This window comes from Corvus brachyrhynchos, unplaced genomic scaffold (assembly GCF_000691975.1).
Source record: "Corvus brachyrhynchos isolate BGI_N302 unplaced genomic scaffold, ASM69197v1 scaffold38, whole genome shotgun sequence".
NCBI classification, from domain to species: domain Eukaryota; kingdom Metazoa; phylum Chordata; class Aves; order Passeriformes; family Corvidae; genus Corvus; species Corvus brachyrhynchos.
Genome location: NW_008239662.1, coordinates 66062 through 78342, shown reverse-complemented (window position 1 = coordinate 78342; position 12281 = coordinate 66062). Strand labels below are relative to the sequence as shown.

Below are 12281 nucleotides of genomic sequence, written 5' to 3'. Positions count from 1 at the left end.
ACAACCAAACAAAAATACCTCACCACAACAGTGTCTCCAAAGTTTTCAGACAGATAACAAGTCTGTCTAGTAATGATGTAATGAGGAAGGAGTAAAAATAAGCCCAAACATTTAGTCTAAAAAGGAGTTGAAATTAGTCTGTGGCCATTAACACTAAAATATCTTCTTGTACATTTTTTACATCATTGTTCATATCACTAAGCAGCAGATTTATGGCTCCACTGTGCATTTCCATACCTTAAAATACTTAAGAATTTCTTTTAAATGCAACTTTAATTTTGATTGTTGGTAATTCTCAGTTTTGAGAAAATATCATCCTAGTAATTCACACAATCACAGGATGGGTCAGGTTGGAAGGGAGCACAGTCAGTCATCTGGTCCCACCTCCCTGCCCAAACAGTCATCTCAGAGCACATGGCACAGGATCGTGTCCAGATGGGTCTGGAATATCTCCAGTGAGGGAGACTCCACACCCTCTCTGAGCAATCTGTTCCAGTGCTTGGTTACTGCACAGAGAAGTTCTTCCTCATGTTCAGGTGGAACCTCCTGGGCATCAGTTTCTGCCTGTTCCTCTTGTCCCATTGCTGGGCCCCCCTGAGCTGAGCCTAGTCCATTCTCTGACCCATCCCTGCAGACACTGACAGACATGGATGAGGTCCTCTCTCAGCTGTCTCCTCTCGAGGCTGAACAGCCCCAGCTCCCTTAGCCTTTCCTCATCAGAGAGATGCTCCAGTCCCTTAATCATCCTCACAGCCTCTGCTGGACCCACTCCACCCACTCCAGGAGCTCCATGTCTCTCCTGTCCTGAGGAGCTCAGAACTGGACACGGCACTCCAGGTGAGGCTTCACTAGAGCTGAGGAGAGGGGCAGGATCACCTCCCTGACCTGCTGGCAATGATCTTCCTAATGCATCCCAGGATTCTGTTGGCCTTCTTTGTCATAAGGGCACACACTTGTCCACCAGGACCCCCAGGTCACCCCCAGCCTGTACTGGTGCCTGGGGTTGTTCTTCCCCAGGTGCAGGACCCTGCATTTACTTTTGTTGAATTTCAGACAGTTCTCTCCCAACTCTCCAACCTGTCGAGGTCCTTCTGAAGGGCTGCACAGCACTCGGGGATATTGGCCAGCTTTCTATCCTTAACATACACTCCTAGTCTTGAACGTAATTTTTTTTGCTCAGAAAAAAGTGATATGCATAAATCCATTTTAGCATTCTTACTAAATGACAAAGAATATAAAAACACAGCTCAAGATCACAGAAAAAGTCTTGTATGATTAAACTGTATGTTGGGGTTTTAGTTTAGTCCTAGTTTTTTTCCTGTTAAAGGAATTTTTTCCCATATGCATGTTGCTAGGGGACAAATGGCTGTACTTAAGAGAAGACAAAAGACCTGGCTACTCTTCTGTTTTCACCTGGGTGTGGGGTCAGTTCGATCTCAGGTCCCAAGAGAGAAGCTGCAGAGAAAGGAGCTGCTGGTTCTTTTTTCTTCGGCCATTTTTCTTTCTGCTGGAAACAACGCCGGAATCCCAAAGCCGCTTTCCCTGCCCTGCTGGAGGCCGGGCTGTGGCCGCCCTGCCCCGCTGCTGCTTTGAGCTTTCGCTACGCTGTAGCCCTGCTCGCCCTGCCTGCCTGCCCGACCACCAGGGGGCCAGGGGGTTTGTGAAGCCTTTGTTCCATCCCTTCCCAGGATCCCAGGCCGCCAGTGCTGCATGCTCCCCAAGCTCACTCCGGAGCGCGCCCTGCAGCTGCGGGGAAACCATTGCATGCACCCTGCTCACCAGGAGCCGCCAGCGCCCCTGCCGGCTGCGAGCGGAACTGCACCCAAGGGGAAAGGGCCTGACAGCCGAGAAGGCTGGGACTGGGTTTGTGATTGTTCGCTGTTACTGCCATAGTTATTGCTGTTTGTTTGACTGGTTATATATATATATATATAGACTAAAGAACTGTTATTCCTATTTCCCACATCTTTGCCTAAAAGCCCTTGATTTCAAAATTATAATAACTCGGAGGGAAAGGGGTTACATCTGCCATTCCAAGGGAGGCTTCTGCCTTCCTTAGCAGACACCTGTCTTTCAAACATAGACACTGTATTACAGCATCATGCATGCTTAAGCAAGGACTGCTCACCAAGAGGCAACTTTTCAGTTAAATATACACTCTTATTGAAAGCATACGTCTACAAAGTTTTTCCCTTTTACAGACACGTGCATTTTAATTCTTCTCTAGATGAAAAAACAATCAAAGCAACTGATGTTTAGGGAATTTTTTGCATAACATTTTAATCCTCAAAAATGCACAAATAAATAGTTTAAAGTGAATTTTAAGTCCTTTCTCTGTCCTAAGCTATGCTATGAAGACTAACCTATTGCAATATGTTATTTTAGCTGATCTTCTAACAGATATCTGCTGAAAGACAAAGCCAAAGTGTTGAGAAGAGAAAAAAATATTATGAAAACTGAAATTAAATAATAGCCTAATTTTAAATAAATAATTATGATAGCACCCAGAACTTTCTCTGTCATTTGATTAAAAAGGTCTGAAATAAAATTAACATGTTGCCCTTGTACTGATGCTGCAGTGATGTGACTCAGTCTGTTCAGACAACCTAGTAATAGAAAACAGTCTGAAAAATCTAATTAAAAACCTTATCTGTAGGAATTCTGTTTTAACAATGGGACTATTATCAAAAGACATGGAATAAGGGTTTGAACACTGCTGCTACTTTACCTGAGACAAAATATGCCAGCAATTTGGGGGGGAGGGTGGTTCACCCAGGCTACAAAACAAGTATTCAAATAATACATCTTTCTTGCACTATTTGTTAATCATAACTAAAAACAATTCTTGCTCTAAATTTAGTGTTGAGCTACAAATCAGTATGACTGTGGAAAAAACATCAGCACAGAATTCTGCTTGTGCTTTACCTTATATTCACAAGTATTCAACACATAATATTTAAGTTCCTGAAGAGGCCTTTTTTTCCTGACAAATTGTACTGAACCAAGAATTTTATTCCACATTGAATGTAATTCTTTAACCATGTGGTTTTTCTGTTCTTGCATTAGAAAAGAAGGTTGGAAGAAATGAATTTGAGTTCAGTTTGTCCATACTAATGCTGGGACTGACGTTCAAAGGATCATTGTGCAGAGGCCCACCCCAGGCGGAGTAAATAGACATGGGGTCCCACTGCCTTCTTTCCTTCTCAATTCTGGGCATTACAAATACTGGATCACAGTACCCAGCACTGACTTCACCACATGCTGGACTCAACAGAAGGCAAAAGGACAATATTCAGAAAGAAGACAGTAAAAAAACCAGAAGAGATTAATTTGAAATACTAGAAAAGAAGCTAAATTTCATTCTTATGGCTGGCAAAATGCATTACATAAGATCTCTACCAAACTCTCAAGTGTTCTACAAATCATGACTCCACAGAGATTACAAAATATGTTCAGAAAGCAGAAGAAAGCCCAACCTTTGCTGCCAGAACACATCAGTATACCCTCCTTTGGCCTTGGAGATCTGAATGGGATGTACTAACAGCTAACATGGCTGCCACAATTTGCCAGCATCTATCTTAAAGATCCTCCTATTTCCAGGTAAGAGTGTGGCCTTTTTCCATAGAAAATAAAATCACACTTCACCTAGCTTTTCCAAACATTCATTACAGGGCCTTCTTCCTCTCAAAATACTTTGTGTACAGCTATACTTTTCTCCTCTTCCCCCTTTCTTTCAATGTTTCCAATTTCACACTTACATTGCAATGTTTGCACTGGTACAAGTATTCAGAATTATGTAAAATAAAATTAAGTATTCAAGGAAGTTTTAAAGTCTGATCTCTTTTGGTTCTCTGAAAGCACTTTGTTAACTTTATTAAAATAGCATCAACTATTCTTTTATGTTTAATCATTTTTTAATTCTGTACTAGTACCTCCCTTCAAGCATAGGCAAAAGCACATTTACTAAAGATAGGTGGTTTTATTTCAATAAGGATTATTCTTAATCTGTTGAATCAAGCAGCAAAAGTGTTTCCCCCTCTGAAGCACAGAATTAGCAAAAATTAGAAAGAAACTAACTTGCTTTATCTTCTTTCTTTCAAAAGACTCTGCTGGCACAAATAATTTCATAAACAATGCCTCCCTTTTGCACTGGAAAAGAATTATTTTACTCTACAAAACTGGTGGGAAAATGTGTGTTATCAACATTATTCTCATACTAGATCAAAAAATCACACCACTGTACCAGCTATTAAGAAGAAAATGAACTCTATCCAAACCAAAACCAGGACAAGTATATGTTCTTTGTGGAACCACTATGCAAAAAACTGTCAAGACAGTCAAAACTCTTTCAGCAGCTGGAAAAATTATACTCTGCAACAGCTACCTCCAAACCCAGACCCTGGAGACTCTTTTCATCGTTTAAATTTCAGGATATATGTATCAATGACCTACTAAATATTTAGCACTGCCTTTCACATTTTCATTCCTGGAAATTTCTGCATTCTTTCAAGGAACATTGTGTTCTGTCCTTAGCAAATTCTTTTCAAATGTTGTATTGCTTTTTACTCACTAGCCTAGGTGAACAAACTTAATAATCTAATTTTATTATCTTTCCCCCTCCAAAAACACCCTAACGCTTTCTATTCCCTGTGGTCTCCAGTAACACTTCTATTTATATCTCTACAATGCTATCAAAGCCTTATCCTCACATTGTGAAAACTGAAAATCCCCCTACTCATTTCTTAGTTTAGTATTTAAAGAAAATATTTCATGCGCAAATGAAGAAGTCTCCAGATCTACAAGTAGAATCTGTCTGATTAATCCTTTGCTTGGTCTTTCCCCTTCTCCATCTTTGCTATCCAGCAGTATATCTCACTAAACCTCAGAAAAGAATTAGCTATCAAAACAGTAAAATCTGTAGGGCATCACAAATTGCTGAGAAGAGGAATGGCAAGTAGATGTTACATATGGTTCATTCAACCTTATTCTTTACCCCAGAACTATTAAAAACTACCACTATGGTGATATACTTTAATTATACAGATTTTCAATATAGAACAAGGTATCTTTTCCCAACTTCAATTATTTACTAAGACAAATATATAAACCTACCTATAAAGAAATTAAAAAAAAATTACTTTAAAATAAAACCCACTCATCCTAGAAATTAAACTTTGTAGAGAAATTCAACATTATTTTTTACAAAAAGACCTAGTAGAGTGCATTTCTGTGCTTATTCTAATACAATCACTCTTAGAAGATGTCCCGATACATAGCTTTATATCATTATCAAATACAAGGTAAGGCATAAATATCACAGTTGTGCTCTCTACATATTTGTGGTTAGTATCAGCCTCCTAAACTTACAGAACAACATAAAACTCAATCAATAATCAATCAAAAATCCTTACCACTTTGTACCCCATATCTGTTTTGCATGCTTTTCTCCCTGAAAACATTAGGATTCCTTGCCAGGACAGCCTGCAGCAAGACTGGTATATCTCCCTCTGGATCATCACTGCCAAGGTTATCTTTCAACTCTCTGGAATTGTGGAAGTAAGCAAATAAAGAGGCAAATGCATTATCAAATTATAAGAAACCATGAGCCGAGTAAAAAAACCCAAATAACCAAAACCAATCAAAACCAAATCAAAAGACAGCATTTTACTGTTAAAATATAGAAAATACCCCACCAAATCTGCACTGCACCACTGTTCTCTAAATCTACTTTTTTCCTCTCATGCTAAAGGAATGGCAGAAAAGGTATTCCTACTAGTCTTCAAAATTATTTTCTGTTAATAAGCACTTATATATACATGGCTGTCAGTTTCAGACTACTATAAAGTTTCCTATGTCCATTTCTGTATTGTGATCTTCTCCATAAAAGAAGAATACTTTGTCAAAACATCCAGAAAGTACTATTGTAGGAGTGAAAATAAGTTATGCATAAATGCATAACATTCACATTGCAGCCCAACACTGAAAATCTTTTATTTTAGAAAGGGAAATTGGCATATCTTTGACATTACAGGATTCCCTTTGAACCTTCAAAAATTTTCTATAAATGCATCCATATTTTCACTTTTTCTTTGCATTGATGACTTTGAAGAGCTACTTTCATTTGATCAAAATAATAGATTGGAACACATAGGAAAAAGATAAGGTTGTCCACATAAGACAATTCAGAGGACACCAGTGAAAAATGAAAAAACCAAAATACTTGCTGGTTCAATTCTTAAATATTTTAAGTTCAATATCTAATCAGAACTGACATAGATCTTGCATGGGTGTCTCAAAAAAGTATCTTTTTGTGTAATACTGTGTATATAATTTGTCAGTGTACATAATTAACCAAAGTGGAACACAAATGACTTTTGCACAATCAATATCACAGTTTGTACTCCTAACTAGCAAGAATGGAACAAACAGATCTATAAAAAAAAAAAAATTAGTTATGCATAAGGCCTGTCAGACAATTACTAGCATTCTGACAGAAACAATTAATTCTTATACAGCAGTAATCTGCTAAGCTAGCCTAATAAAAAAACCTGCACATTCTAATTTTCAGATACAAACACCCTTCTCAATTCAGTTCAGTTTAATTTAAAGTAATAAGGATGGTGATCTGATATAGCTGAAGTTCAAATTACATACATGTGATCTGTTGACACCTGATTGAGACTGTGGATGAGCTGTGAAACCAAGTTTTCATCCCTGCAAGCCAGAAGGCAGTTCACCTCTTCAGCTATCCGTCCATTGAAAAGCAGGCTTTTTGTTGTGGTAGCAGGTAAAGGTGATGGAAGAGGCAGCTGGTTCAAAACTGTTATCAGAAAATAGAAAGGAGTTCAGAATCATTTCATGAAACAAGAGCATACAAAGACGGACACCTTCTTACTCCCTCATGTGATTAAGAAAGGAAACCTGACAACTACATTACTTGCATTAATTACCTTGAATGTGCCTTGAAACTTGGAAAAATTAGAAAGATCAGCAAAACATTTATTAAAACAGTATAAATTCAGCTAGTTAATTAAGCCTACTCTACTACCTCTACTCATCACGTCCTCCATGTTTTTAGGGCAACAGGACTTGTCAATTCCAATACCTTCTTTTCACATAGAGAGAAATAAGGTGAAGCAGTGACATGCCTTTCTCTTTCATGCACTCCTGAGTTTCTGAACATCAGAGAAATATGACAGAGAAAGAAGCAAACGCACCTAACACAAGGGCTAATCCCACCAAAGGTAATTCAGTGTTTTAAGAAACTCTTGCACCAGGAGTCTGGCCAGTGACTTCTACCAGTTAAGTATTTTCACTTGAGAACCATACCTGCAAATAATTAGTGCTAGAAAACTGTCCATAGCCCAGAAACCTATGATTTGCGTCCTGATGGCCCATTATTATACACACATAATGGTACATATATACACATATAAATACATAAGCAGCATCTTCCAATTTAATAATTCAGAATATCAGAAAGACATGAAGTGTTTTTTTCCCCCTCATTGAATTAATTTGCTTTTTTTTACTATAGGCAATTAAATTCAATTGCTGGGTATATACTTTCAATGTCTCTTGAAAAGTCTTCAAATTTCAACAGCATAATAATAAAACAAGAGCTCAGAATAAGCACTTGGATCACTAAGTCCAGTTATCCTCAGACAGCCAACTGAGCTATAAACTCTTGCTTACACTTTATAAAAAAAGATGCATCTTTCTCCTGATTTCTCTTATAGGAATGGCTGTTTTAGGACTTCGTTATAGTAATGATAAATCTCCTCTAAGTTTCCACTAGAAATTTATTTTTGGTCTGATTTTAAGCATTTGGTTTTGTGCCAGCATCAGCTTTTAATGTAAATAGTTCTTTCTGTTTCCTTGCATTTTGTCTTCCTGACATATTTAAAGACAGTACGCACACCTCATCTACTCACAGCCAAGAAACAAGCCTCATAGGTTCAGCTGCTTATTTCCATTCTAGCAGCTACTCTTTGCACTTGTTAATTAGAGCAACTTTTTTTGTACTTTGTCCAAAACTAAGGAACTAGGTTTCAAGTATATTCAGAACATTCCACAACTCTCTATCTGAACATCAGTCTAATAACCTCTCTCTCTCTCCAGTGAAGATGATGATGTTTTAGAGAAGTATTTCGTCATTTATATGTTTTTCTATATTTGTGGGGTTCCCAGATATGTTACTGAATGATATTCCAAACAACGAATTCCTATATTTTATGTTTTGGGTTTATTTAAGGGCTTTTTTTTTTAACCTACATTTCATGTTTCAATTAGCATATTATGTTCAAATATATTTTTAAAATTCTAGCAAGGACGAGAAATATTTTAATACCAAATCTGATTTTGAACAGATTTACTTTTAAGAACTTTAAAAACAAAATTATTTTTAGTATTTTGAAAATGCATGTATATTTAGTGAAGAGGTAGAAGGGAACATAGCAAAGACAAAAAAAAAAAGAGTACTTACGGTCTGTAAGACTAGCAATCCCTGCAAGAGTAGTGATGGGAACATGAGGCATATCCCCATTCATCCTGAAGTTCTGGGATGGTAGCGACTACACAGATATTTTAGTTCAGGTGCCAGCTATCATTACTTCCCATCTCCCAAGCACTAAAAAACAAAAACAAAAAAAACCCAAAAAAACAACAACAACAAAACAAAACAAAAAAACACACACACAAAAAAAAACAAAAAAACACAAAACCAAATTAAAACTCTCAGTTTACTTAAAATAATTTTAAATTCAATAACATAAATGAAACATAGACCATAATCTCAGATGTGTAGTAAGTAAATTTTGTCAAAAGTGGGTAGAAGAATGTAGAATTTAAATATCAAATGGCATTAGGCAATCAAAAGGCAAGCTTCTGGTTTCAGAAGCAGAGCCCGTCACCAAAAAAGATGCAACATAAGGCAATCAAAAGACAATTTGCTCAGGTTATACGATACCAATGCAAAAATTGGCAACAAAACTTCAGTTGGCTCATAATGCAGTGGACCGCACCTAATCCATAATCAGTTTAAGCAATTAGCTACTATATTCACTTCTCAGTTTTGGAGGAGATATTTTTCATATAAGAAGTTAGCAAAAACAAAAGGAATAATTTACAGCTGCAAAAGTCAAACAGTAAGCAAAGTGACAAATACAAAATCTTAGTATATTTTTGTCATGGTTTAACCCCAGCCAGCAGTTAAGTGCCACGCAGCTGCTCATTCCCACCACCACCCACCCCAGGTAGATAGGGAAGAGAATTAGAAAAAGGCAAAAATACATGGGATAAGAACAGTTTAATAATTTAAATAAAGTAAAATATAGTACTACTACTGCTAATTGTAATGAAAAGGGAGATAAAAAAGAGAGAGAAATAAAACCCAAGAGAAACAAGTGATGCACAATACAGTTGCTCACAACCCACTGACCGATGCCCAGCCCGTCCCCGAGCAGTGATCGGCCTCTCCCAGCCAACTCCCCCAGTTTATATACTGGGCATGACATTCTATGGTGCAGAATATCCCTTTGGCCAGTTCAGGTCAGCTGTCCCGGCCATGCTCCCTCCCGGCTTCTTGTGCAGTTCCTCCCTGGCAGAGCCTGAGACACTGAAAAGCCCTTGACTCAGGGTAAACACTGCTCAGCAACAACCAAAACATCAGTGTGTTATCAGCATTATTCTGTACTGAATCCAAAACACAGCGCTGTGCCAGCTACTGAAAAGAAATTAACTCTGTTCCAGCTGAAACCAGGACAATTTAAAAAATAGTAGTATTTCAAAATTTATCTGAAAATATCTCTTTAATATTAAGCACTCTCTGGTCAAACTATTACCAGGAACTGTTTCACCCCCTCCACAGAAAGAAAAGGTTTAGTCACCATTGAACTAGTTTGTTTATGTCCTGGAAAACAGCATAGTTTATATTCAACTACTGAAAAGGAATTTGTTCATCTAGTTTTCACTCACTATAAAGATCCCAATTGTAAGGAAGTCCACAATATTTAAAACAAACAAACAAAAGAACAATAAAAATTCTAACCACCAACAACTCCCCCCAAAAAAAGATCATCACAATAATTTGAACTGTATTTCCAAAACAACAAAAATTTACAAACACCACACATTACAATCCACTATTGTTATACTAATGAAATGAAAAAATTGAGCATGATATTTTCTGAAGACAAACAAAATAAATTAAAGGAACTTGCTGTATATACATTTACCTATAATAGACAGGCTCCTGTGTTAACAATTCATGAAATAGTAAGACTTCTTTGGTCAGCATTTATGTTGTTTACTTAAGATTCTGAAATAGTGATTTGTTTATACTTACTTTACAAGTCAACAGTTTTGCAAATTACATATACAATACATATAAACCAAAATATCACTGGCATTTCCTTAATAATCTTTATCTCATTCTTTCTTATGCCACACCAATGACAACATATAACACCACTGCTAATACATATGTGCAGATTCTAAGCAAAACAAAGAAATAATGTTCTAAGTATTTTTCCTGCATAAAGTTTTCATGAACCAGTGAAGTTAACTTTTCAGTGTTTCCCTATCTACACAAAACTAAATTATTTGGGGTGGGGGTGGGGTGGTGTGACAAGGGACAATACAACCAATAAACAAAAAAACCATCACCCAACACTGAGATTAAACAGAACTGACAATGAGTTAACTTGCTTTGCTGCACCTGCCACAGGCTCATTCCCACCACTAAATTACCTTTGTTTGTTAAAAATATAGTACATTACAGGTGCAGAAATCTAGTTAAGGAAACTGCTGCAGATAGATATATGCTGTGTGGGTTGCTGTGTTTGGGGTTTTTTTAATCCAGGAGAAAACAGCCTTCAAACACACAGAGCAGTTTCAAACACTACTTGATACTGAAGCTTCTTTACCTGAAATAAATACCAATACAGAATTTCAGTTGCTTCTTAGTTCCATAAATAAGCAATTCTTAAAGAAAAAAAAAAAGGGACCTAACTTTTACCACAATGAGTCTGCAACAGCAAACCCACAAGAGCTAACAACACTTTTAGAATTTAAGTTTTCATTTAAAGGTAAGAAGTTAAAGAACACCTTTCACACATAAGTTATACATACAAGAAAAAAACCATGTCCAAAGAGCTCTCCTCTCCTGACTTAAACTGCATCAAAACTGATTAAGGTCACATAACTATTCAGTATTATTGAAAATTCCATATGTAAAACAAAGACAAGGGGGGAGGGCAGGAATCTGTTTACTTTCTCTTCATGTTCACCTGGGAAAGCTGTAAACATCAGTCACTAATAATGCAAGTTCTTTCCTGGTATTGCTGCTACAGTAATTATACAGATATTAAATGGAAAAAAAATCCCTCCAAAAGTAGACACTTAAATTAGAAACCTTCTCCACAGATACATAAGAAACATGAACTGGCAAGATCCAGATCCAAGAGTGGAACAAGTGCAGACAGCTAGGATGGTCAGGGAGAGAGTAAGTTTTCCAAGAGGAGAGTAGAAGGGGCTGGTTTGTTTAGCTAACAAAACAAAGGTCAAGAAGGGATGTGGTTGCTCTGTCTAGGGCAGTCAAAGAAGGTTACAAAGGAAGAATGCTCAAAATATCAAGCAGTTAGGGAAAAAAATTGACAGCTCAAGACAAGATATGTTATTTCACACAAAATATCAAAATATCATGCAACAATTAAGGGTTTGACAAGCCAGACAAGTCAAAACATACAAGTTTTGTTGTGTTTTGGTTTTTCATTCCCAACTCTAACAAGAGTAATTTATCAATATTTAGAACCTTTTATATTATCAGCTTTGTGCAGTAGCTACTACCAGTAGTAGTGCAGCATTTCTACCTCTAGACTGAAAAAATAAATCTGTTACTTTATGTCTTGGGGATAGTTTTTATCCCATATCCATTTTTTTTTGTTTTGGTTTTTGTTTTGTGTCCCGAATGGCCACTGCCCCCCCCAGCTCCGGGAGTATCATGGGGAGTATCATGATGGGTGAGAGGCAACCTGGAATTCTGTGAGGGGTGGGGGCAAGGGGCTGCTGCTTCCTTCCAGTGGGGTGATCATCTCAGCAGCCATGCGGCGCAGTGCCTCTGACTGGAGATACTGTTGCCTTGTAGTTTTTCCATGTTTCTTTTTTTTCCCTTTTCCTTCAGCACTGTGACTGGGGCTTGCCAGCTTGCTTCTCTGCTCCTCTGCTTGCTTGGGAGCCCAGAGCCAGTGTATGCTACGCCAGGAGCCAGGAGCCCTCCCCAC

General features: G+C 37.5%; 1 protein-coding gene across 1 annotated transcript in view; it reads right to left on the bottom strand.

The window, feature by feature from the left end:
- Positions 1–8587, bottom strand: part of LOC103621111 (nipped-B-like protein) — a gene marked incomplete at its 3' end in the record, with an annotated part of 44599 nt that extends 36012 nt beyond the window's left edge. Inside the window, exons 1-3 of the mRNA XM_008639856.2 lie at positions 8486–8587; positions 6655–6820; positions 5412–5542 (exon numbers count right to left, since the gene is read on the bottom strand). Of these exons, the coding sequence (XP_008638078.1) occupies positions 5412–5542; positions 6655–6820; positions 8486–8549 (361 nt within the window). The remainder of the gene's footprint in view (positions 1–5411; positions 5543–6654; positions 6821–8485) is intronic.
- Positions 8588–12281: the final 3694 nt, after the last annotated feature.